Source organism: Coloeus monedula, assembly GCF_965178545.1.
Source record: "Coloeus monedula genome assembly, chromosome: 19".
NCBI lineage: Eukaryota > Metazoa > Chordata > Aves > Passeriformes > Corvidae > Coloeus > Coloeus monedula.
The window spans coordinates 5315775-5338162 of NC_138799.1; the positions used below are offsets into that span (position 1 = coordinate 5315775).

The 22388-nt window shown below is 44.8% G+C and overlaps 1 protein-coding gene across 2 annotated transcripts in view; it reads right to left on the reverse strand.

The window, feature by feature from the left end:
- The window catches only part of TMEM94 (transmembrane protein 94), a 42309-nt gene extending 26384 nt beyond the window's left edge, over positions 1-15925 (reverse strand). For both annotated transcript variants that reach the window (XM_082293957.1, XM_082293958.1), the window contains exons 1-8: positions 15809-15925; positions 4220-4339; positions 3408-3535; positions 2691-2827; positions 1853-2049; positions 1090-1241; positions 699-801; positions 311-397 (exon numbers count right to left, since the gene is read on the reverse strand). In XM_082293957.1, coding sequence (XP_082150083.1) covers positions 311-397; positions 699-801; positions 1090-1241; positions 1853-2049; positions 2691-2827; positions 3408-3535; positions 4220-4339; positions 15809-15832 — 948 coding nt within the window. In that variant the 5' untranslated portion in view covers positions 15833-15925. The remainder of the gene's footprint in view (positions 1-310; positions 398-698; positions 802-1089; positions 1242-1852; positions 2050-2690; positions 2828-3407; positions 3536-4219; positions 4340-15808) is intronic.
- Between the last annotated feature and the right edge of the window lie 6463 nt (positions 15926-22388).

Here is a 22388-nt window from a genome sequence, read left to right on the forward strand (position 1 = left end):
TTCCTGCTGAATTTGGTGTAAATGAGTTTAAAGGCAAAGGATATCATATATATAGATATAGATAAATAGATACAGATAATCACATACATGGCAAATGAGAGAGCAAAACACTTAAAGGGAAGTCTATAAGGGATGGCCAGGGAAGTTCTGTTGTCCTCCTCCACTGAATGCTCCTGGATCCAGCATGCTTCCAGATCCAGGATGCTGCCATAGGATGCTGTCACAGGATGAATTAGGTCACTGAGGGAGGGAATCCATCTTGGTGGTGCTCTGGGGAGGAGGTGGTGTGAAGCTCAAAGCTCTCCTTTACCTGCAGCTGAAGAAGAGTGTACTGCCAGGAAGCAATTCCAGGAGCTTGGAAAATGAAGCGCACGGCATTGGTTATCAGGAATCCAGCCTGCAATTCAGAGATGACACTGTCACCTGACTACCTGCACTTGCATGGAAGGGGTTTTCAGTGCCTTGTAACATTCTCAGGCCTGGGAAAGTATGAAAAATGCATTTATGATCTGCTGCTGCAGCTCCTCCCTCCACTCTCACGGCTACATGGCTCAGCATCTCTGAACTGCCCAAGGTACACACAGAGTCAGCTGCATGAGTGAGCCTGGCCACAACTTCCTGTTGATGGCTGCAAATTCTTCACCTTTATTGACAACACATGGCTATTCTCAAGGACAAAGGCTTGGAATGAGACCCACCAGCACGATAGGGACGGCATATTTCAGCATCACTGACTGTACAGTGAACCTCTCATTATCCAGGGCTGTCACAGGCCGTGACAGAGCCATTTCCAGGCACCACCTAAAAAACAGAAAACAGCTTGAAATTTCAGCAACTAAGACCCTAAACCTTCACTTTCCTTGGATATAAACCTCCTAGCAGACCTGATTAGAACACTGTGCTCAGCCTATGCTATGAGGGATGGCTGTCAAAAGAGAAGCCAACATCCACAATAAGAGTGTGGCACTTGCCATGGTACATTTTCAGTGTTGTCAAGCAAACTCCTCAGGACCCCTCACCTGCTTAACAGGAAGGCACCAACAAGGACATAGACAGCTGGGCAGGCACTGTGCCCTGCATTTAACCCACCTGACATTATCAATTATTGGGGTCTTCAACACACGGAAGAGACGATAGAGCTGAGGGTTCTGAGGTCCCTTCTTCACTTCTCCCCTTGGGGAGGGCGGGGGTGAGAAGGGTGGAAATAGATCTCCAGGCTCCAGGACTATGTGCTCATCATCCTAGAGAAAAGGTCAGAGGCTTGTGCTCAAGCACATCCGGTTATTTCATGAGAATTGGCATTTGGAGTGAAATCAAACCCACCAAAGGTACATTTCAAGCTTTAAACTTTTTCCAACCTTCTTCAAACAGTAAAATCTTTGTATAGATCTTGTAAGTGATTAGTTAATTTACTTTTACCCCAGGTATTTTATATTACCTTCTTTTATAATAAATCAGTAGTAAGGAGAAGGTCAAAGCAGACAAACTTTATTTCTGCACATAAAAAGCAGGATAACGGACGGGGTTTGTATGTCATATTATCCTACTGGATAGATTCACTCCACTTATATTTAGCAGCACATTACATTTTCCCCTTGACCTGGGAGAGGAGGAAACACAGTGCTTTTGCATAACATTAGTGTCTCCTGTCCAGTGGGTTTGGGAGTTCATAGAGAAGATGCAGCCTGGCTAACTATGAGCCATCCTTGACTGAACTGGAATTTCAAGCTATTTTCAAGGTCAGAAGAAACCAAATACTCCCATAACCTGTACTCTGGGAATTAAGAGTATTAGCAAGAAAAACCTGGGAAATATATTGTTACAGGCCAGGGAAATTAGACAAGCAAGTTACCTTAATCCCTCTCAGAGAAGCAAATGACTCCTGGCCTGGCCTCAAAGCAACAACATCTCCTTCTACCAAGAGGCTCACGGGCAGGTTGACAAGATGCCCATCCCTGTAGGCCCAGTGAAGGGACCAGGATGGGGCATAAGGCATGTGAAGGTCAGGGTACATGGAATCTGACCATTTCACCTCTTTGCCAAGTGTATCTGAAAGCACAAAGTGTGAAAGAATGAAGTGGCAGCAAATCTGGATTTTCCATCCTGCAGTGGGCTATAGGTCCCCCAGTGCTAAGCTCAGCCCATTCCCATGATCTTTTATCATCTCTCTCTTCCTCTGTGATGGCTTTTCCCTTCTTTCTCCACCCAGTATTAGCAACTAAACAGTCAATTAAAACCCTGTACAACAGAAAAGCTAAAGGCTGTCCTTGAAACTGCCCCACTGGAATGAATTGCCCCCTCAGGTCCCAAAGCGCCCGTTGAGACGATGCTCATGCACAGCAATTTATTTCCTTCTGCTCTGTGTTGTGGTACAACCCCAAGTGTTCTCCCCCCATCATCTGCTCAAGGCAGATATTTTTATAAGGATGTTAGGATTCGAATTACTCCAAAGCACAGCCATAACAGACGCCCACCTGGTAGCACACAGCTTGGAAGCACACGGCCACATGACAGCTCAAAATAATTATTTTACAGGACAGGCATGAGGAGAACACACTTCCCACAGCCTGTTTCCGTGCAACACAGGGGAAGGTTAGCAAGCTTAATTAGGAATGCATGTGATCAGGTTTGGGGAAAGATTCAACGGGAGGAAAACAAAGTGCAAACGGGACAGATGAAGGCGACCTCACCGTTTATCTTATCAACGATGGTTTGAAGCCTCCTCTCCACCTCTCTGCACTTCAGCCTCTCTTGACGCCCGATCATGAGGAGATCCAAGAGGAGCAGGAGGAAGAGTGCCAGTGCATTGACTATCTCAGCACCTTGGCTTCACACAGCAAAACAGGAGGAAGCAGAAAGCAGATGAGGTTTGAGTAAACGAGCAGAATACACTGCCAGACACCCACAGAGATAAACACACAACTGCCTGGTTGTTTATTCCCACATCTCACAGATTTATGGCTCAAAAAGAAATGCATGATCACACTTCTTCTTTAGGATAATGACACCAGAGAGGTCTGAAAGGACCCATCTCAATTAAGAAATAATTTACAAATATGGTCAAGGCATGTATGGCACACTAACTTCTCCCATCAGCCACTAAATTCTCTGGTTTCAAAATACTTCCTAACTATTATAATGCCCTAGGAGTTTTAAAGATCTAGGAATGCTGTAGAAAAAAAACCCCTCAGTCTCTCCATAGGACACTCCCCGGGTCTATTAGAAGTAAAATTAAGTTGGCTAAAGTTCTGTGGAAGGGATTGATAGGGAATTACCAGTGTGAGTATGCTGATATCAAGACATCCAGACAGAATGAGGGACAACACTTACGTCAACCATATACAGTACTAAGATGATATAAAACTAGCAGCTTGCTTCAGTTAAGCAGCACAGGAAGCTTTGCTCACCTCCCCTGTGGCTGGCTCCCATAGCAGCACAGCAGCAACAGCACTGCCAGCAGCATCAGAGACGCACCAGGCCAGTGGAAACAGGAGCAGCGGTTACCATGGTACAGAAAACTGCTCCTCCACACCTCCTGCAAAGGCAGAGCAGCAGACAGTCAGCACTCATGGAACACAGAGCCAGACGTTTGGAAAAGCAGAGTGAGAAAGGGTGAAGGCAGCAGCTGGTGCTCCAGGGAGAACAGAACTTTGCCAAACCCCTGAACATGACACAGAGCATCCCAGATCCATTGTGTGAATCCTACAGCACCAGTGGATGCTCAGCTGGTGAGTCTGAGTGAACACTCTGCTTTTCTCTTGATTGGAAGAATGAAAAGGCTTCTGTGCCAGGCTGTCCCATTGTCACTGACCAACCAAGGAACACTTTTAAGCACTGTGCATAAACACTGGCACTTTGTATTCAACACACACGCCAGGCAAACACGGTGGACAAGGGGAGACTGTTAAGCTTCACAGCTCTTTATCTCCACCTGTGATGGACCCTCTAAGCTCACTGCCCTTGGTGGCTCTTGAAGTCCTTAGATCCTTCACATGGCAAGAGGCATCTTCCCAAAACTCTGGCATCCAGGAGAGAAGTGCTGACAGAAGCACACCCTTAGACAGATTCCTTGCTTTGTTCCCAAGGACTTTAGCAGTTCTACACCTGGACACTCTGCAGCTGCACTCTGGAGGGGAACGCAGCCAACTTCTGTTTAACCCTCATCTTTACTTTGAGAAGGGGAGACCGAGTGCCCAACTTGTGCTGTTTGGTGCCTCACCTTCCATGAAGTCCCTTTTTTCCGTTCCTTCTGATGCCCCTCCAGCAGTGCTGACAATTGGTCTCTCAGGATCGTGAGGGCTTTCTTTGTGGTAAGGCCCAAACTTGAGGTCATCTCATCCTGAGGTGCCAGAAAAATAAACTGGTTAGTGCTTCCCTATTTTCCTTTTAGGCTTTCTCCTGGTGGCTGACAGAGCAGCTGACGGTGAATGCCCTGTACTCAGCAGCAGCAGCCTGACTCTCTGTTTTCCTGAAATCATCTTCCCTCCTGTGAACTTTAGACTGCTGGCTGGAATTAGAGCACTTAGACAGTATCAGGTAAACAAACCAGTCCTGACTGTGCTGATAAATACTTTATCAAAGAACAATACTAAGTAATTTCTGTGAAACAAGATCTAATCGGTAGAGGCTGAGGACAATACAAACAGAGGTTATGCAGGCTTGAACTGGTGTCAGCTTGTAGAGAGAACAGAACACAGTTATGGTAGAATTTTAATGATACAGGATGAATTTGTTAACAATACTAACAACTAAGTAGTAGAATATCAGCAATTCAAAACAAGAGTGGTCCAATTTCCACAGCTGCTCACTACAGATTTTTATTTGTGAGTCAGGCCTCTTTGGCTACTTTGATGCAGAAGCTCCCAGATTTAAGTGCTAGGCTGTGGGTCAGTTCAGGACCAGACATGACCCCGCCATCAGCTCCTCCTTTTACAAGAGCAAACACCGGAGTTTTAAGTGCTGAGCTGCAAGAGAGATATCTGGACTTGCAGGAAGCACAGAGTTCACAGCACCTCTCCCTCAGCACTCAGTAAAGAGGCAGCAGTCCCAAAGGACACATCCCAGGAGTGTGTCATATGGAAAACACCACCATAAGATGCTGATAACAACAAAGTGGGGTAAACACTCGCATTTCTGGGGCAGGAGCATGAGCACTTTCCTTTCTTTCAAATCACAGATTGCAGTGAGGTACTGTGGGCACCATATCACTGACAGCAAATCAACAGGGAACAGCAGGTTGGTGTCCATGAGAGGGCTGCAGCAGGGAACTGGTAAATAAAACTTCTCATGGGCATTTCATGTTTCAATACAAACACATTGAGCATGTACAGCACATAGTGTATCCTGCATGTTGGAAATGTTCAGGTGTGTCATACTGTGCACAGAATACAGAACTACTGAATGCAAACCAGCAGGAAGTTTGTCCCTCCTGTCCCCACCAGTGTGATACAGCCCAGAGCTCAGGCAGGAGCTGCAGCTCTTCCTGCTCTTGTAGCTCTTCCCAGCCCTGCCAAACCCACCATGCTCTCAAACCGCAGCAGTTCTGCTCCTCAGGAGCTGCTTGCACACACTCAGCTCTGCAAGTGCAGCTTGGCCTGATCTTTTCTTCCTGTTCCTTAACTGCATGGTTTCGTGATGAACATTTACTGGAAACTAATCTTGGACTTCAGACTCATTTGCACTGATGGTCCAATCCAAAACTGTAAAGCAGTGTTGAGGAAGAGCACAAAAATTCCCTTTAAAATACCATCTACCACACACACACACTCTCCCCACCTATCAGGGACAACCTGAAACAGCAAATTCTGTCCAGGCAGAGTCCAGCAATGCTGCTTTAGCTGCACTTTTACAGAACTAAAAATAATCCTGCTGCAGTTCTCATTCTCTGTGTCAGTTTTAGGAATACAGGAAGCAGTTCTGTGTTGTTCTTGGAAGCAGCCCAGGTAACATCAGCACAGGACTAAACGTAGGAGTCTCTCAAAGACTCCCAGAGGAGAAGATGGCAGTGGAGCTGGCACCAGCCATGCTGCTGCACCATGGAGTGCTGGAAACAGCAGTGTCTGAGAACAACACCAAGCAAGGAACAATCAGGCTTCTCTCTCTTGTCTGGCTGCTGCCTGTTTGGGGCAGAGCAAGGCACTCACAGAAATATAAATCCTCTCCAACATGGGGAAAGCAGACAGATAAATAAAACACACAGAACAGAAGGCAGAAAAAATAAGAGGGATTTGAACTGAAAAGCAAAGTCTGCTTAGCCACTGAGCTGGTTCCAATGGCCACATCAGAAGCTACAGAAGAAAGAAATGAGAGGAAAGCTGCACTTAATGCCAACCTCTACTACAGTCATACAGTGCCTGGAAAGAGAAACTGCCACAGCACAGCAGGCAGCAAGCACAGAAAGGCAGCAAATCCAGAGGTAATCAAAAAAGGTTCCTGAAACACCTGCACACCTGCTCCAGACTTTACACAGGAGTTACTGGTTTGACATAGTGTCAGTCAAGATAAGGGCAGCCACAAAGAATGTGGCTGTAGCAAGTGACAAAGGACAAGTGCAGTGTGGCAGGGCTGGGGAAGATGACGGGCAGGAAGGGCAGGAATTGTTAAACACCCATCCTGACACTCAGAACATGGAGTATTTGGCAAAGGAGGCAGAGCCAGTCTGGTAAACAAACACTCTAATACTGTGAGTGAGGACTGCTGGGGGCACTCGGGTAACTTGCTGTGGGTGAGCATCAAGGGCAAGAGCCTGGGACCCAAGTGAAAGGGACAGGCAAGAAGAGCCACCCTGAGCTCCCGGCAAGGGGCAGCTCCAGGTTTTCACAACAAGAGCTGCCCTGCTAAGTCATCAACTGCTAATGAGGCATTTTTCAAATGCCCTGAAGTAAACCTTTGTATATGGCAAACCCAGGCGCTCTGAAACTGTCCCAGAGGGATCTTTCCAGCCTTTCATCAGCTGCAAGTGCTCTTCCTGCCACAAACCAGGAAGTGAGCACCCCAGGGTGAAGAAGCCATTCACAGGAGGTGTCAGTTCATTAATAAAAAAACCTCAACATTCACATCTTTGCTTTGGAAAGTTGCATTCAAAGAGAAATCTGCAAATTTTCCGGTCCAAACAGAAACAGCAAGATACCTTCCCACCCAGCTGCCTTAGCATAGCGTTTCCTGTAAAGAACAACAAAGAAAGAGCAGACAGTAAATTCCAGGTTACAGTGAAAACAAACCCCTGATGGGTATCAGGAGGCATTTTAAAAGGCTGTACTTTCCTTTTCCCTGGGCCTAAAGGCAAAAAGTCCTAAGGAGAAAATGAGCAGTTGCTTCCTCCTTTGCCCCAGAGAGCACAGGAACCTCTAAGTGCACTTAGGGCTCCTCTGGAGCTGACCCCTGCCCTGGCCATCCCAGCCTCAGTGTGATGAGAGAGGCTGGAGTCAGGTAAAAATGGGATGATTGCATCCTTCTGCTTTGGGATGATACCAGGGCTCTCAGGAGTTGTGATCTGTGGGATGGCTGTTAAGGAAAAAACAGTGCAGGACATTTCCTTTGAGAGTGTGATATTATTTTCTAGAGGCAATGAATGTGCTGAGGTGTGGACTGGATGGAAACATGAAAAGATGTGTGAATTTCTCCACTCGTAGTAAATATTCTACATGTTAAATTACTGCTTAGCTTGCCTGAAAACATTAGGGAAAGGGAACCTGACAGAGATCTTGCAAATGCCCAGGTTTAGGAGCTGGTTTGGCTCTTCAGGAAGGAAACAAGAAGCAGCTCAGAGGCAGGAGATGAGGAATCACAGAATCTGTAGACTTTTCTTTGCCTTGTCCTTTCAGCTCAGCCTCCATAGTCTGACAGGAGTAAATCAGTTGTCAAATACCGAGGAGTTTGTTTAAATCCATAGCCTTGTCTGGCTCATGGCAAATAGGTTCTCTTTGCCTTCCTCAGGGGTTGCAGGAGCATTTTCAGGCTGATAGGTAGGAAAAGTGTGGTTATTTTCTGATTTTTCCTCCCACAACGTGAAGTTGTTCCCGAGCAACACCACCCCCCCATGTCTGCTTCCTGCAGCCCACCTTCATCCTCACACAAATTCACCACTGAGCTCTCTTCCTAAAATTCCCATCTTGTTCTTTTACACATAGAACTGCTTAAGATTACCTTAAAAGTTTATCAGCTATCTCACATTCTCTGCTATCTGATGAAAGACAGAGGTCTTGCAGCTTCCTTCCAGAGGAACAAAGAAGTAGAGCCCAGAATATGTACAGAGAAATGGACACAAAATACTAGTATATTTAAGTCCTCTTATATTTTCCCACAGCCATTACACATCCATAGTAGCATATTTATTTGTTGTACCAGTAAATGTTGATATAATATGTGCCAAATATTTTTTTTAATAATACTGGAACACAAATATGTTCCTTGCTTTCCAGAGCAAAGTGGGTTGAATCATCCTCCATCCTCTGTGGATTCAGTCTCTTGCAGAATAAGGGCTTCTCACCAAGATTGCTGTATACTTGAATGTAACTGCCTTTACAAAGACTGTTTAAACAAGTAAGTGAACAGAATGCAAAATATTTGCTATAAGTTTCAATTCTCATAGATTGCAGATCCACCCCTCTGATTGAGAGTGGTGGAAAACCCCTGCAAGGCAGTTGTCAGACTGTTTCCCTCTTTCCAGGCTGCACTCACTAGGTTCCTTTTATAACACCTCTACTCAATTGCTTTTCAGATCTGAACAGTTGGAGGTGGGAAACTGGGCAGCAGAATGTTCTTCCTTTTTCTGAGAGCTATTTTGCATTCCTTAGCAGAAAAAGAAGGCAGTTTTTAATTTAACAATGACACTTTGCAGGCGAATAATCTACTACAGGGATTACACCTCCTGAAATGTAAGCATTATTCACAGGTTCAAAAACACACAATAAGGAGTAACTCCACCAAATACATTTGCATTTATTACTGTAAGTCCAATTCTTATTTAGGATAAGTCACAATACGACACAAAGTCGGGTTTTTGGGTCTGATCAGAGAGGATGACAGACATCAAACACATGACAGCACACAATTTCTTGGGGTAGCATTTCATACAGCAGCCTAGTGCTAGAGAGGGATTTATTCTTGTTCTACAGCAAATCACACATCAGGATGCTACAGCTCCTGTACACCTGCAGCTGCTGATTTAGTGCTCGGACTGCCTGAAATGGCTCATGCCTGCTTCAGAGTGACACAGATGGAACCAGCAGAGCCAATGCATCAGTCCCTCTGGGCACAAATTTACCTTTATTACCCCATCCTTGGTCCCAATCTTGTTTTCTGTCTTTCTTGGTGCTCTCTTGGCTACTTTTCCTAAGAGATCAGATCCCTGAGTCCAAGCAAGAACGCTTCTCTAGTGACCCAGGCTACATCAATCATCCCCCCTGACACATTCCTACTCCATGGGATAAACTTTTGATTAAGATTCTGGACTGTCAGGACAGCTGGATTCTCTAATTCATTCTGTCACTGGTTTCTGCGTGACAGTGGGAAAATCAGATACTCCTCTGTGCCTTAGTTTCTCATTCTGTGATGGGGCTACCAACTCCCCACCAACTGTTCTAATTGTGAAGGTTATAACATTCACCAGCCCACCTGAACACTACTGGAAAGCTCAGGAAAAATAAATGTATGTTGATATCTGCACAAAACAGGCAGCTCCACCAAGCAGACCATGGCTCTGTGGGGACCACTGCCTTTAAACCTGGACATGCTGGGAAAAGCACCAGAAGGCACAAGGAACACAGCTATTGAACTTGGTTTGAATGCACCTGACATGAACTTGGCAGCCACAGCTTAGCTGTTGGTGGTCTCAAATCAGGTGAAACAAGCCAAGTCTTCAGCACAGCAGTGCCCAAGTTAATGGACAGAGCAATAGGCAGCAACTATCTCCTTCCCCCTCCCTGTGCAGCCCAGGATGAAAGGCAGCCCAGACCTCCCGCTGCCCCCAGACAAAAGAGCCCCCCAGTTGGGTAACTGGTTGCCTGCAGGGGCTCCAGTGTGGATGCTCTGAGGCTCCCCACAGCTTGTGACTAACAGGGCCTGCAGATTCCCCCTGCAAAGAGACAGAGCTGCAGGAGCACTGAGCTCTGAGATGTGGCCAAAGCAGCGCTCGCCAGCCTGAATCACTGCTGCACTTTTCTGTGCACAGGGTCCATTTTAATCCACTCAACAACATCCACATTTTATGCTCTCCATAAAGCATGGAGTAAGATGCCAACAGGCACAATCAACCTTTCTACAGAGGTAATGCAAAGCCCAGCACTTTACTTCTCCCCAGTAGCAGCCCAGCAGCAAAGAAAGAGGCAGCTGCTCCCCAGGAAACAGCCCAGTTTGGAATTGTACGTTCCTCAGTCCGTCCCTTCAGTCCTGTTTGCAGCAGCAAATCCCCAACCATAGTTACCTGTCCCACCAGGCTGCAGGATCAGGCAGGGTCTGTGCAGCACTTTGAAGCACTACACAATTATTAAGCTTTAATTACTGTAATTTAGCCAGTTGCATTACTCCTCCAAGTTCAGAGAGCAGTTAGGGGTCTGTATTTATCCTGGCTTCAACATGCAGCAGTGTTTTATGCCAGTGCAGAGATCCCTCCAGGGAATGCTAATCCCCTCCCAGAGGCCAGCAATGCTCAGAAATCCACAGAACTTCAGCACATCTTTCATCCCCTTGAGAGCTTCCTTCCCATCCCCACTTCTTCAGCTGAAGACTTTGGGGACTAAAATGATGATCCAGCCTGGCAGTTGCACTGCTGGATGGACCCCACAGGGATAAGGAGGTTCAACAGTTACAGATCAAAGCCTATAGAAGCAACCGACAAATTTAAGCTGTGAGGCAGAGGGGCAGCAAAGCAGGAGTCAGAACCTAAATTCCTGTGTGGATCTTCCTGTTGGTCCTGGGGTTAAAACTGCAGTTTGTTTAAAACAGTTTCTTTTCCCCGTCACTGCCAACAAGAAGCTATTCCCTAGCTAAAATCATCACTCCCTGTTTCATGTCCTGCCATAACCTCCTTCCCCAAAACCTCAAAGCTCTTCATGCCCCATCACATCAGGCAGGGTGCAGGCTGGGGAGGGAGACAGGGAAAGCCATTTTGAAATTAAATGTTAAGGGAGAGGAACTTACTTTGCGACATTTGCCTTGGCGGGGGATCCAGAGATCAGCCTGTTTGAAGAGCATCTGGGCTAAATTCCTGCACCACTTCCCCAGCAACTTGCACTGCTGCTGCTCTCCAAAAATGAGAGAGCAAAGAGGGAGAGCAAGACTGTGCAGAGCCCAGCGCCGCAGAGAATGAGACAGAAGCAGCAGAGTGAAGCACCAGTCTGCTGATTAATTCAGCCTGTTTCCAGTCACGCTGCAGATCCAGCAAGGAGGCGGTGGATAGGGGTGGGGGATGAGGGAGGATGAGGGATGGAAAGAGGGGGAGAAAAAAGCAGAGAGGGAAGAAAGTTTGCCCAGGATAGCACCAGATGTCTGTGAGAATGGTTCATTCATCAGATGGAGCCGACACAGTGAGGATCCCTGGGCTCCCTGCCTGCAGAGCTGCATATGCATGCACAGGAAGGAATGATGCTGACAGACAGGGGTCTGTGCAAAAGCAGATGGCAAATTAGGTAGGACAAAGTGCTATAAAATACACTACAGGGGAAAGAACACCTGAATAGGCATGGAAAATGACTACATTGAAACCAAGAGACCCTGGAATACTAACTGCCCCACAGATGACTCCGCAGCTTTGGATTCAAGCTCAATCAAAAATAGAAGTATTTGCTACTTAAACAAGTCGAGATGGTTACAGGTCCCATCTGAAGTGTTCCCTCCCTTTTCTCTTGTTGACAAAGAATGCAGCAAAAGCCCCTCTCCGCAGCCCATATTCATCCTGAACCACACAATCTGAACTAAAAGGTGCACATAAACTCACCATAACCATGCCTGGGGCTCCACATTTACCTGGGCATGGCAAAGGAGTAGTGTAGATAGGGAAGGGCTGGGTAGAACAACAACAAGGGGATAAAAAGGTGAAGAAGGAATGAGCCTTCTCTCTCATTCTCATCTTTTACAGGAATGTTTCCTTCTCATCGTTATGTGAGTTTTTACATAGCTCCTGCTTCAGTGCCGTCCTAATTCTGTCTGGGGCTTCCTAGTTCTGCAGAGCAATCACTAGAACAACTGCTTTCATTCCACACAGAAAGGGGTAAAGAACTGGCCCAGCCAAGCACCACCTCAATAGCTTGCCAAGGATTATAGCTAGCTGGTACCAAACAGGACAGGCACTGCAAAGGCTTCCAGTCTCAGCATATTTTGCAGCTCTGAAGACCATGTACAGGTGTCAGGACTCACCTAACCTGCCTGGACAAGCTCTTCACTTCCTTTCTTTTCCTGAGGTTCAAATGCCTCAATAGGCACAGCCCATATTCTCTGTTTTAAGCCTGAAGGGCAGAGATTAAGTGGCCTCAATATTCACAACAAATCCAACACAGAGTCTGGTTATCACCTGTGTGTTGGCACTGAGTTACACATGGATGTGTAATCTCACAAAGCTCTTAGAGCCAAAGCGAAGGGAAGCAGACACTTTGTATTTATTTCATGTAACTTCGGGAGAAAGCAGAAAAGAGAGAGAGGCAAAACATCCTTTATCCTTCTGCAGGGCATTTTGTTTCCTAGACAACAATTTTAAACTGCAGAAAACAAGAAAATGTCCTAATGGCACAATTTTCCTTCCTGCCTGCTAAGGAACTACTCACCTACTCCTTTCAACACAAAGAAAAAAGGAGAGAAAAAAGAAAAGATCAACAACAAGATGGGGTGAGAGTGGATAAACCTTCACACAACATACTTGTAAGACCCCTTCTTTATCACAGTGCTCGCTGATTTGTTTCCCATGGCTTTGTACCTTTTGGAGACTCGAATGAAAGTGAATAAAACAACTTGCTTGTGCAATCCCAGGAACAATTCCTGTGCTTCATGCAGCTAGAGGTCCCAACCTCAAAACCTCCAGCTTTGGTCATGGACATAAATGGAATTGGATCAAATTGCTTCTTCTTGTTTACCCCACTGCTGAGAAACCTTGCCCTAAAGTGTTTTGTGTAGGGCAGTAACTTGTACTATGTAGCTTCCTTCTGATATCAACTGGTATCAGAAATTGCATCTGGAAATGCATTTGTGCATTAAATAATAGAATGAAAGAGCAGAAGACAAAAACTTGGGATCTGAAGATAAAACTGGGAGTTGAAATAAAAGGCTGAGTACAAAGGCAGGGACTGACCTATACAAAATCTGCAGCACAGATGAGAGACGCCTGTGGAAAAAGGATCGGTCTTTGAAAAGGCCCTTGGAAGAAGAGCTGAGCTTTTAGAGAACAGCAGGGAATAAAAACAGAGACACAGTCACTGGCAGGATGAGAAGTGGCAAAGGACTTGGGCTACTTTTCAGTCCAAAGGTAGGACTGTACCTCTTGTTAGGCAACCTGGAACAAGGACCAACAGTGCTGGAGCTGCAGCGATGTGGAGCACAGCACAGGCTCCCTGAATACGTTTCCAGGCTCTGGCCAGGAGGCACGGTGCTGTATCCAGGCTGCAGCAATTACACTGGGACAATACAGCTCAGTTGTTATGGGTAACTGAGCAATGGATGATGTCAATAATTTTTATTAGTTGTGTGCTGCAAATCCAGCCTACGTCTAATGCAACGCAAACTCAGGAACCTCCCACTGTCCTGGGGCAATCAGTGCTGCTCTCGCAGTATGGGCTCAGTGGTCTTGGAGCAGAGATTCTGGTACCTGTCACAAGGATTAAATTCACTTCAGAAATACATAGAAAATTAAAAAGTCAGAGGAAGAGGAGAAAGAACAAGATATCAGCACATTTAATTTAAGAAGGTTTTGGCTCTGGTCCTAAAATACTCTCTGCCTTTCTCTGTGCTGTCTGGTTTCTGGCAAAAACTGGAAGGCAGCCTGCATTACACCTGACAAACTCTGATCCTCAGCCATTCCTGACAAGGGAACTTATTAGTCAACTGGAGCCAGAGGACAAGTCTCTCATCTGAGTGACAGATGTCTGTGCTGCAGCAGTGCTCTGAGCACGTCTCCTGCTCCACGAGTGCTAACTCTCCATCACACATGTATATTGAAGAGATTGCTTTCAACCAGATTTGGGACTGATGTTTTCACGTGGGTTCATTTTATTTTTAGCGTTTTAAAATAAACCTAGCACATTGAATTTACTGCTGAGGTTACAAAGCAGGTTAATTTGTTCCTTTATCAGTGTATATGTGTCCAAGTTCTTCACTTTAGGAAGATGGATTCCAGCTTAAAGGGGGTGAAACAAGGATCTACAGTATTAAAAAAAACCAAAAAGGAGCAAACCCCTTAGCACCAAACAATAATTACAGAATGGTTTTGATTGGAAGGCACCTTAAAGATCCTCTAGTTTCAAGTCCACTGCCATGGGGTTGCTAACAGGAATAAAATCATTGTCTTTCCTCAGAATCCAATCAAAATTAGTTGCAAAATGCAGCTCTACGTACCTATGATTTTTTTTAATTCCTATTGAAAAGATTGTGGTGATCTCTTGCCTTCATTTTTAACTCCCATTCAGAAAAGAAGGAGAAAAAATTTCAGGAAGTCAGGAGTGGAGGTTAGGGCTTGAGAACACCATGACTCCCCCTGCAACCTCCTTATCAGGACACTTTCCTAATAGGCCTTTTAAAGGTCTATTACAATAGCATCCATGCTGCTGCCTGTCCAGCAATTTGATATGATCTTCCTGCTTTGTACAGTGGAGAATGTGTCATATGAGAAAGATGAACCAAAGATAGTGACCTACAGTGAAAGTGCCCCCACTATGCCCTGCTCTCTGTGGTGCTCTCAGATCCTAAACAGAACACACCCCTGCACAGAGTGGTAAGTGCATCATCTCTTAAATGATCAATACCAGATTAGCCCATGATGTCATTAACAAGAGAATAAGCAGATAACTGTCCTCATCGGAATGTTAACTCCATGGTAATAAAGCAGTTTGATATAAAGTAACATAGGTCAAACACGTCCTCTGAGCACTCCAGCACCAAGAGGTTCGGGCAGGAGCAAGCCCAGGCTTTCCTGGCCTAGCACAGCTCAGAGCAGAAACCCAGCAAAGAAGCAGTTAAGTAAGCAAGTGCCACACCTGATGTGAAAAACTGACCTTTAAAAGTCACTTACACTGCTGTAATATCTTTTAGAGCTGATCTGAGTCTAGGTGAGTCCCTAACAGGTACTTTGCACTAATGAACAAAACCACTTCTCACTGCTGCAAACAAAACAGCAAGGAAGGGATGCATGGAGAAAACAGAGACAGCCAACAGAGGAAAGCTCACAGTGTGGTGGGGAAAGGGACACCAGAGGGAAAAGCCAAGAGTGCTCTCTCACCAGAGCTGGCTGAGACCCCAAGTTACCACCAGCAAAACTGGACTCAGATGATTTATTTAAAAAATCTTCCCAGTGAATCCAGCCTCTCAAGTAAAGCAGAGTTGAGTGTCCATGGGAATGGAGCCCCAGCTTAGAGCTTGAGAGACACAGCAGATGTGACACTGGACACCCCACCTGTGCTGTTCCACCATGGTTGCCTCAGTCCCAGCCTGCAAACGATTTCCCTGCTGATACAGGGATGTGAAGGTGACAGAACTCTCAACTTCTATACTAACCATGGATTATACCACTACATAATAATGCCACCTGGTGAATCTTGACCCAAAATAATAAAGACATTTAAAAGGACTCAACACTTAAGTTGGGTGTGACTGTTATCAGCCAACCTACCTGACACTTCTCCTTGAGGTCCATGGCTGTGCAGTTCTGTAAGCATGTCCAGCAAAAGGGGACTGCTCCTCAGGGGAGAATGTCTCCTAGGTAGAGAAGAGCTTGGCTACATTTACCACATCACCATCTGTAGAAACAGAAAGGGAAGCAGTCAAGTCTCCCACATCGCTTCCTTTAGGATAAGAAAGTGATGAAATTCACAAAATTCAAATTACAGAATTAGTATTTAAAAGAAGGAGAACTAGAGAGATTAAAGTCCTTCTAATAGTACGTCAACCCACCCTGTAACTCGGAAGTTAAGCTAGCTTAACTCTCCCCAAAATCTGGCATCCATAGATGAATTAAGTTCCCTGCAGTGCAGAGTAAGAGTATTATCATAGTCCTGACAGGCTTTTGGGCAAGCCTCCAAAAACAGGCTGATAAAGCCTGGATTCCACCAGGTGTTGGAGCAAGCTGTCACCCACTGTTATTTGTCTTGTTAATCTTATCTATCAGAAGCTTTGTCCAGCTACTCTCTAATGGAGCCAGCAGTGATTCTTCCATTTGCTGAACATCACATCCAACCTTAGACAAGGTGCTGGGCTGAGCATGGATCTGATAACCAGTAAGTAGGCCGGAAGTCCTAAAAACAATTCCAGATGACCTCAGATCTAGGCCTTTTCTCTTTTTAGCAAAACTGGGACTCTAACAGAATTGAGGTAGTAAGCAGCTCTGGAATTCACATCCTTCTTCTAGCTAACCCTCCTCTACCTCCCATGGCACAAATTTGTTCTCCTTTCACAAAATGTCTTTTCTGATCAAAACAAAGGATCTGTGTACATTGCTCCAGAGGACTCTCTTACATATAAACACAACATGATCCTATAAGATTATGCTATGATTGTGTTGGGAAACTCTTTCTCTTGGTTAGTAATTCTTGGTTCTATCTTTTAATATCACACAGAAGCTCAGGGCTTGGACATATCTTTCTCCTAAATCCAAACAAACAAGGAAGCAGATAGATATGCAAATCAACCCAAACCACCCACACATCTCCTAGATACAAAGAGACTGGCCTTTGCCAGCTGGGATTTACTACCCTGGTTTATACAACACTGCCTTCTTCAAAGAAGGATTGTGGAGAGCCCATCCTTGTGGCAGTCACCTACAGCACTGCTCTGACAATGCTGCACAATTTCAAGGAAAACAAAAGGCATCCAAAGCTTACTCAGAAAGCCACTCTGTCCCACTCTGCAGAGTTAGATTTCAGTATTTCCTCTCCTGCAGACAATCCTGCACCTGCATTGTGGGGGGGGGGGGAAGCAGCAGGCATTCAATATTCAGAGTGATGGTTATCAAAGACCTGCCTGCAGAACCACAACCAGCACCGGCAAGTGCCATTTTTTGGCTGCCGGGCTGGTTGGCATGAGCCACCAGTCTGGACTCTGCCCTACTTTTCTGTTCTGTGACCCTTTCAATGTGCACACAACGAGGGAATAAAGTTATTTTCAGTCACTTCATATCCCTGCCAGGCCAATTAGCAACTGCAAAGAGAAGATCAGACAAAGTTACTGGAGTGAAGCTGACAAAGAGCTCCCAGCAAAGGGCTGGGAGTGGGAAGGAGGAAAAAGTACTTTTGTGTGTTTGCACACAGCAGTTTAGAGCCTTAGTATCTTGCCTTTAATTTGAGAACGACTTCAGTATAAGGGAAGGCAAGACAAGATGATTTTAAGGAAAAAATGGTCACTAACAATAAAAGGACTAAGATAAACCCATGATTCTTTTTAGTCCCCTCCGAGAGAAGATTTGTTAGTTGATCTACTGAAAGACTTATGGATCATGCTCTCACTTGTTCAAACAAAACTAAGAGCCTGAATTTCTCTCTGGTTCTGGATTTCAAAAGCATCCAGCAGGAGTGGGTGGCTCTGGCTGGAGGGCAGGGGGATGAGCTGGGCAGGAGGCAGGATTTCTGCACTGCCCTCAGTGACATTCTGGTTCTGGCAGCAAACTGAAATGTGATCCCGAATGCAAAACACGCCATTCCTTAAAGTTCACAGCACATCATCTGCATGCTTAGGAACACACCCTGGAGTCCTTCAGTGCTAGGAAGCAGGAAACACGCCAAGGGTGTTAAAAATGTAAAGGATTGTTTGGAAAGAGTGAATATTCCCTGTTTAGAGAAATTCAGAAGCTGTTATAATGGACAATATAATGAGCTTGTGAAAATAATCCGTGGTGTACAAAGCACTGCTTCATCATCACACATGTTCAGGGCTTCTCCAAAATTTGAACACACTGACCAACCCAGAAGCAGTTTAGTTTTTCTCACATCCCAAATTTAAGGTATCAGCAACGGTAGATTGTAGACATTTCACACACAGAAAGCAAGAAGGCAAGTCTTCCCTGTGCCAATCCAGATACACAGAACAAGGAGAACATTTAATTTTCCAACGTTTAAAAAGGATTGTCATTTAGAACCAAAAATTCCAAACACAGCTAATCCCAGATAGGTTGGGATATCTTAGTTTTGGGTTAACTGAAGCCAATAGCAAAGACAGGCTAGGATGATGAACCAACCTCCCTCAAGTTCTGCACCTGGACTGGCACTGGAGCCATAGATGTGATTTGCATGCTTTCTTTTAAATGCAGAATTTATCAAAACAAAACTGCAAGAATTTTGTCATTCCAACTAAACACCTCACATGCATTACAGAGATCTTGGAAACACTCAGGAAACAGCTCCACACACTGAGGCTGCAGCAATTTAATAAATTCTGGAGGCAGCCTGTAGATCTGCAGAGCTGTGCATCCACTCACTCCTGACCCTGCACTGTCCTTGTGTGCTCCCCTCCCAGATTCCTCTGTTTCAGGGACTCCTGCAATTTCCACCTCCAGACACGTCTCTGATCATCCCCACCCTGCTGCAGGGACTCTCCACACTCTGGACTCACCCTAGTTTTGTGCACTGCTATTCCACACTGGAATATCTGCTTCCTTCTGCCCTCCCCGTTCTTATCTCTCTTCTGTCTGCCCAGGCAATTAGTCACGTCGACATGTTACACTCTGCAGGACAGAAATGAAGTGGGGCTGCTTTGCTGGGACATGTTGGAGGGTGTTAAATATTCAGCCACAGACTACCAGAGATGCTTGAAGCTGTGGCTGCACTAATCAGACACCACGTGCTCCCAGTGCAGCCAGTTTACCCCTTCCACTTTCCTACACTCCATTCTCCTCAGCATTTTCAAGCCTAGAGCAGTTTGTGAAACTTGGGAATGGCTGGATGTGGTGTTCAAGTGTCATGTTGCATTCAGCCTGAGAAATATTTCCAAATCGTTGGGTAAGAGTGAAACCCAGGATAGGGTTCACCAAATAATCCAACACTAACAGCAAGCCAGCTGTCTGGAAGCCCTGTATGCCAAAAACAGCCAATGGTTATCCCACAGCGGGGGGGAGAGGTATGCAATCCACTTTAGAATATCTCTATTTTATACAACTGAGTGAGTTCGGTGCCTGGGTTGCCATGTGTGACTGATATCCTTTTCAAATTGAAAAATACATCCATATCCCCCCTGCAACTTGTTTCTGTTTGGATATGCCCTGAGCAAAGAGCAAGTCTTGTAGCTTGATCTGAGTATCAACAAGTATTTGAAACATCCCTCTGGACAGCAGAACTTTGCAAGAGTCCTTTCACCCTTTTCTTTACCAGATCATCTCTTGAATAGCAATGTGTTATGCAGCCAGTGTATTTACATAGGTAAAAAATACCATGGTTCAGATTTTCTTTTGAAATCCAAGGATTTCAAATCACTTAACCATCAGTGTGAGGTAGCAGAGTTGAATTTTAATAAAAAACTATACAGCATGATGTGTTACTTACTGAATTTATAAAACAACTAGCAAACAGAAAGATCAGGTAATTATAGAACCTACAGACAGTTGGCAAGAAAAGTACGTTTCAGAAGCTGCTGTCTTTGGGGAGAAAAATAAATCAACCTAATGATACTATTTTCCCTAAAGTGTTCAATCACTGATGCTTTCATGTTATTTACTGAAAATTCCCAACACAGATTACTCTACGAAAAATGATGGGGAGCGTGAACATTTCTCGCTGCCAAAAGTGAATTCCTCAAGAACAGAAGCCTGATCTGTCACCAAGAATAGAAACACGGGGGAACAGATAATAACCAAAAAAAGCAGCTGCCTTGGAGAAAATGGCTTCGATTTGAGCTGATTGTTTTGGTATCAGCAGAACCATACGGTCTTCCTACTCATGAGGAGCTGATGTCTGCCTGATAATTTGCAACATTTGCTGATACATGGCCTTCCAAAGGTGCATCAAGTGATACTGTCAATTGCTTTGAGACCCACCGAGAGCACGGAATAATTACAGCAAGGGAGCTGGCAGCCACGCTTCTTGGCTTCACTATTTGTCTGTGAAAAAGACTTGTCAGAATTTGGGCCAGCTAAACATTCTCTGCCTCAATAACCCCAGATTGTAGATAGGAATATGAGGGAGACTGTGAAGTAAATTTATTAGTATCTGTAACGTGAGATCCTCTGAAATACTGCTGTATATGTGCTAAGTATTATCAACTCAGTAGCAGTCAAATATCTCATTTGAGCCTGGCTGTGAAGAATCAGGAGTTGATTTCACACAGGCTCTGCTTCCCTTCCTAAATGACAGGAATCAGAGAGAGGTCTATCTACACTGAATCACAAACAGGATTAAACTTGAAATGAAAACTTAAGAGTTTGTCTTCAACTGACAAGTGTCTCTTGGAGGTGAAACTACTTTTTGTTTAAACCTTACTTGCTGAGAGTTTTCTAATAAAAAATATCTGACTCTTTCCTTCTTTCTTCAGCACATTCAGGACTTGCACATTGGACTGTTACAAAAGAGAGGCATTGCTCAAAATGAAACCTGAGCAACAAAGAGGGAGAAGGGGAGTAGGGAATGGCTTTGGCACACTTTTAAGAGTCAGACCTTTGGTTTACTTACAAGATAAGATTGATAAAACAAGATGTTCCACAAGTGAAAGAACACTTTTATTTTTGTTTTCATTTCATTCTGGTGAGCTGAGAAGCAATTATCAGAAGAAATATGATCAAAAGAATTATAAAGCTAGTTTAGTCTACCTTACTGTTTCCACAGGGGCTGATACTGTCTCAAATTAAGGTATTGTAAATCTGAAAAGTATTTGCTGTGTTCATTTTTCTTTACTTGGTTAAAAAGAAAAGAGAGTGTTTGGGAATTAAAGGATTGCTTTATTTTTTCTGCTTCAGGTACTGCCCGCCACAGAAAGACACAGCATGTACAGAGTCTGGATCAAAGTGAAATATGCAACAAAAGGCACAATTCTGAAAGGTGGAAGGGCCCTTCCACCTTCTGCAGAGAGATGAGACATTGTTGTGGCCTGATGCCTTGAATAGAAATTTTTACAGCAAATCTATGGAAGAATTCACTGCAAAAGTGACAGCTGCCATTCATCATAATGATATTAGTTATTATGGTAACCAGGATTGTATAACTGCATCCATCTAAAAAGAAATAATCCTGAAATGTTAGAAAACCACAGAAAGACAATGGTCCAAAATAAAATTTAAAAAGCTTGCACTGTAATTATAGAAACTTTTAACAAATAATGTTTGCTGATATACACTAACTCAGAGACAAAAGTGCAGCTTTTCCTCTTAAATCTAGATTATAAATAAAGGTGTTGTATTCATAGTTTATAGTAAATCTAGGTAAAAAAAGCATTCTTACACCAGTGTTTGCCATTTAGAGATATTTGATAAACATTGTGCCAATGGGAAGGCGTTCTCTGGGAGTTCCCCAGAGCAGACTCAGCAGCTGAAGGCCATTCAGACCAAGCTCAAACACCCACTCCAAGCACAGCACAGCCCTTACCTAGAAAAGGCACTGAGCAGCTCACAGATTGTGTATTTTGCTATTCTCACAAGCCCCATGAAAGTTCTATGATGAACATGTGTAGGATGAGCCATGCCTAGAAGTAGGGCAGTGAGCTGCCTCACTCTACTATGAAAGCAGAAAGGAAACCAGAGCTCTCTGCAGCTCCTGGAGAACTTCCCCCCAGTCTTCACTCAAGAGTATTCCAGAGACCCAAACTGCCCTATTTAGTGTTCAAGAGTCCCATACATTATCACAGATGTGAACCCAACCAACCCAATGCAAACCCTGCTCCCACAGGTCCAAGTGCAGGACAATGCTGCCCAAGCCCAGGCAGGTCACTCTCTTTGGCCAACCCAACCAAAGGATTTGTCTTTTGGCCAACCCCCCATGGCCCCTGGCCCTGCTCCTGGCCAGTCCCAGCCAGCCACAGGGGGACAAAAATCCTCCCAATCCACACCTTCTCAGGGTTGTGTCTCTGCCTGGAGTAGGTTGGTCTCTTGAGTACTTGCAGTGGCTTCCAGCACCTAATTTGGGTAGGGCTCTGACAGATCAAGCTGTAAACAGAGCTGTAATGTGAAGATTAGAGGACAAAGGCTTGTTTTCTTGCTTCCACCTGTGGCACCAATAATAATTTGTTTGGTGACCAAGGCTAGAAGCACTAATATCTTAATCCTCTCATGACATAAAAAA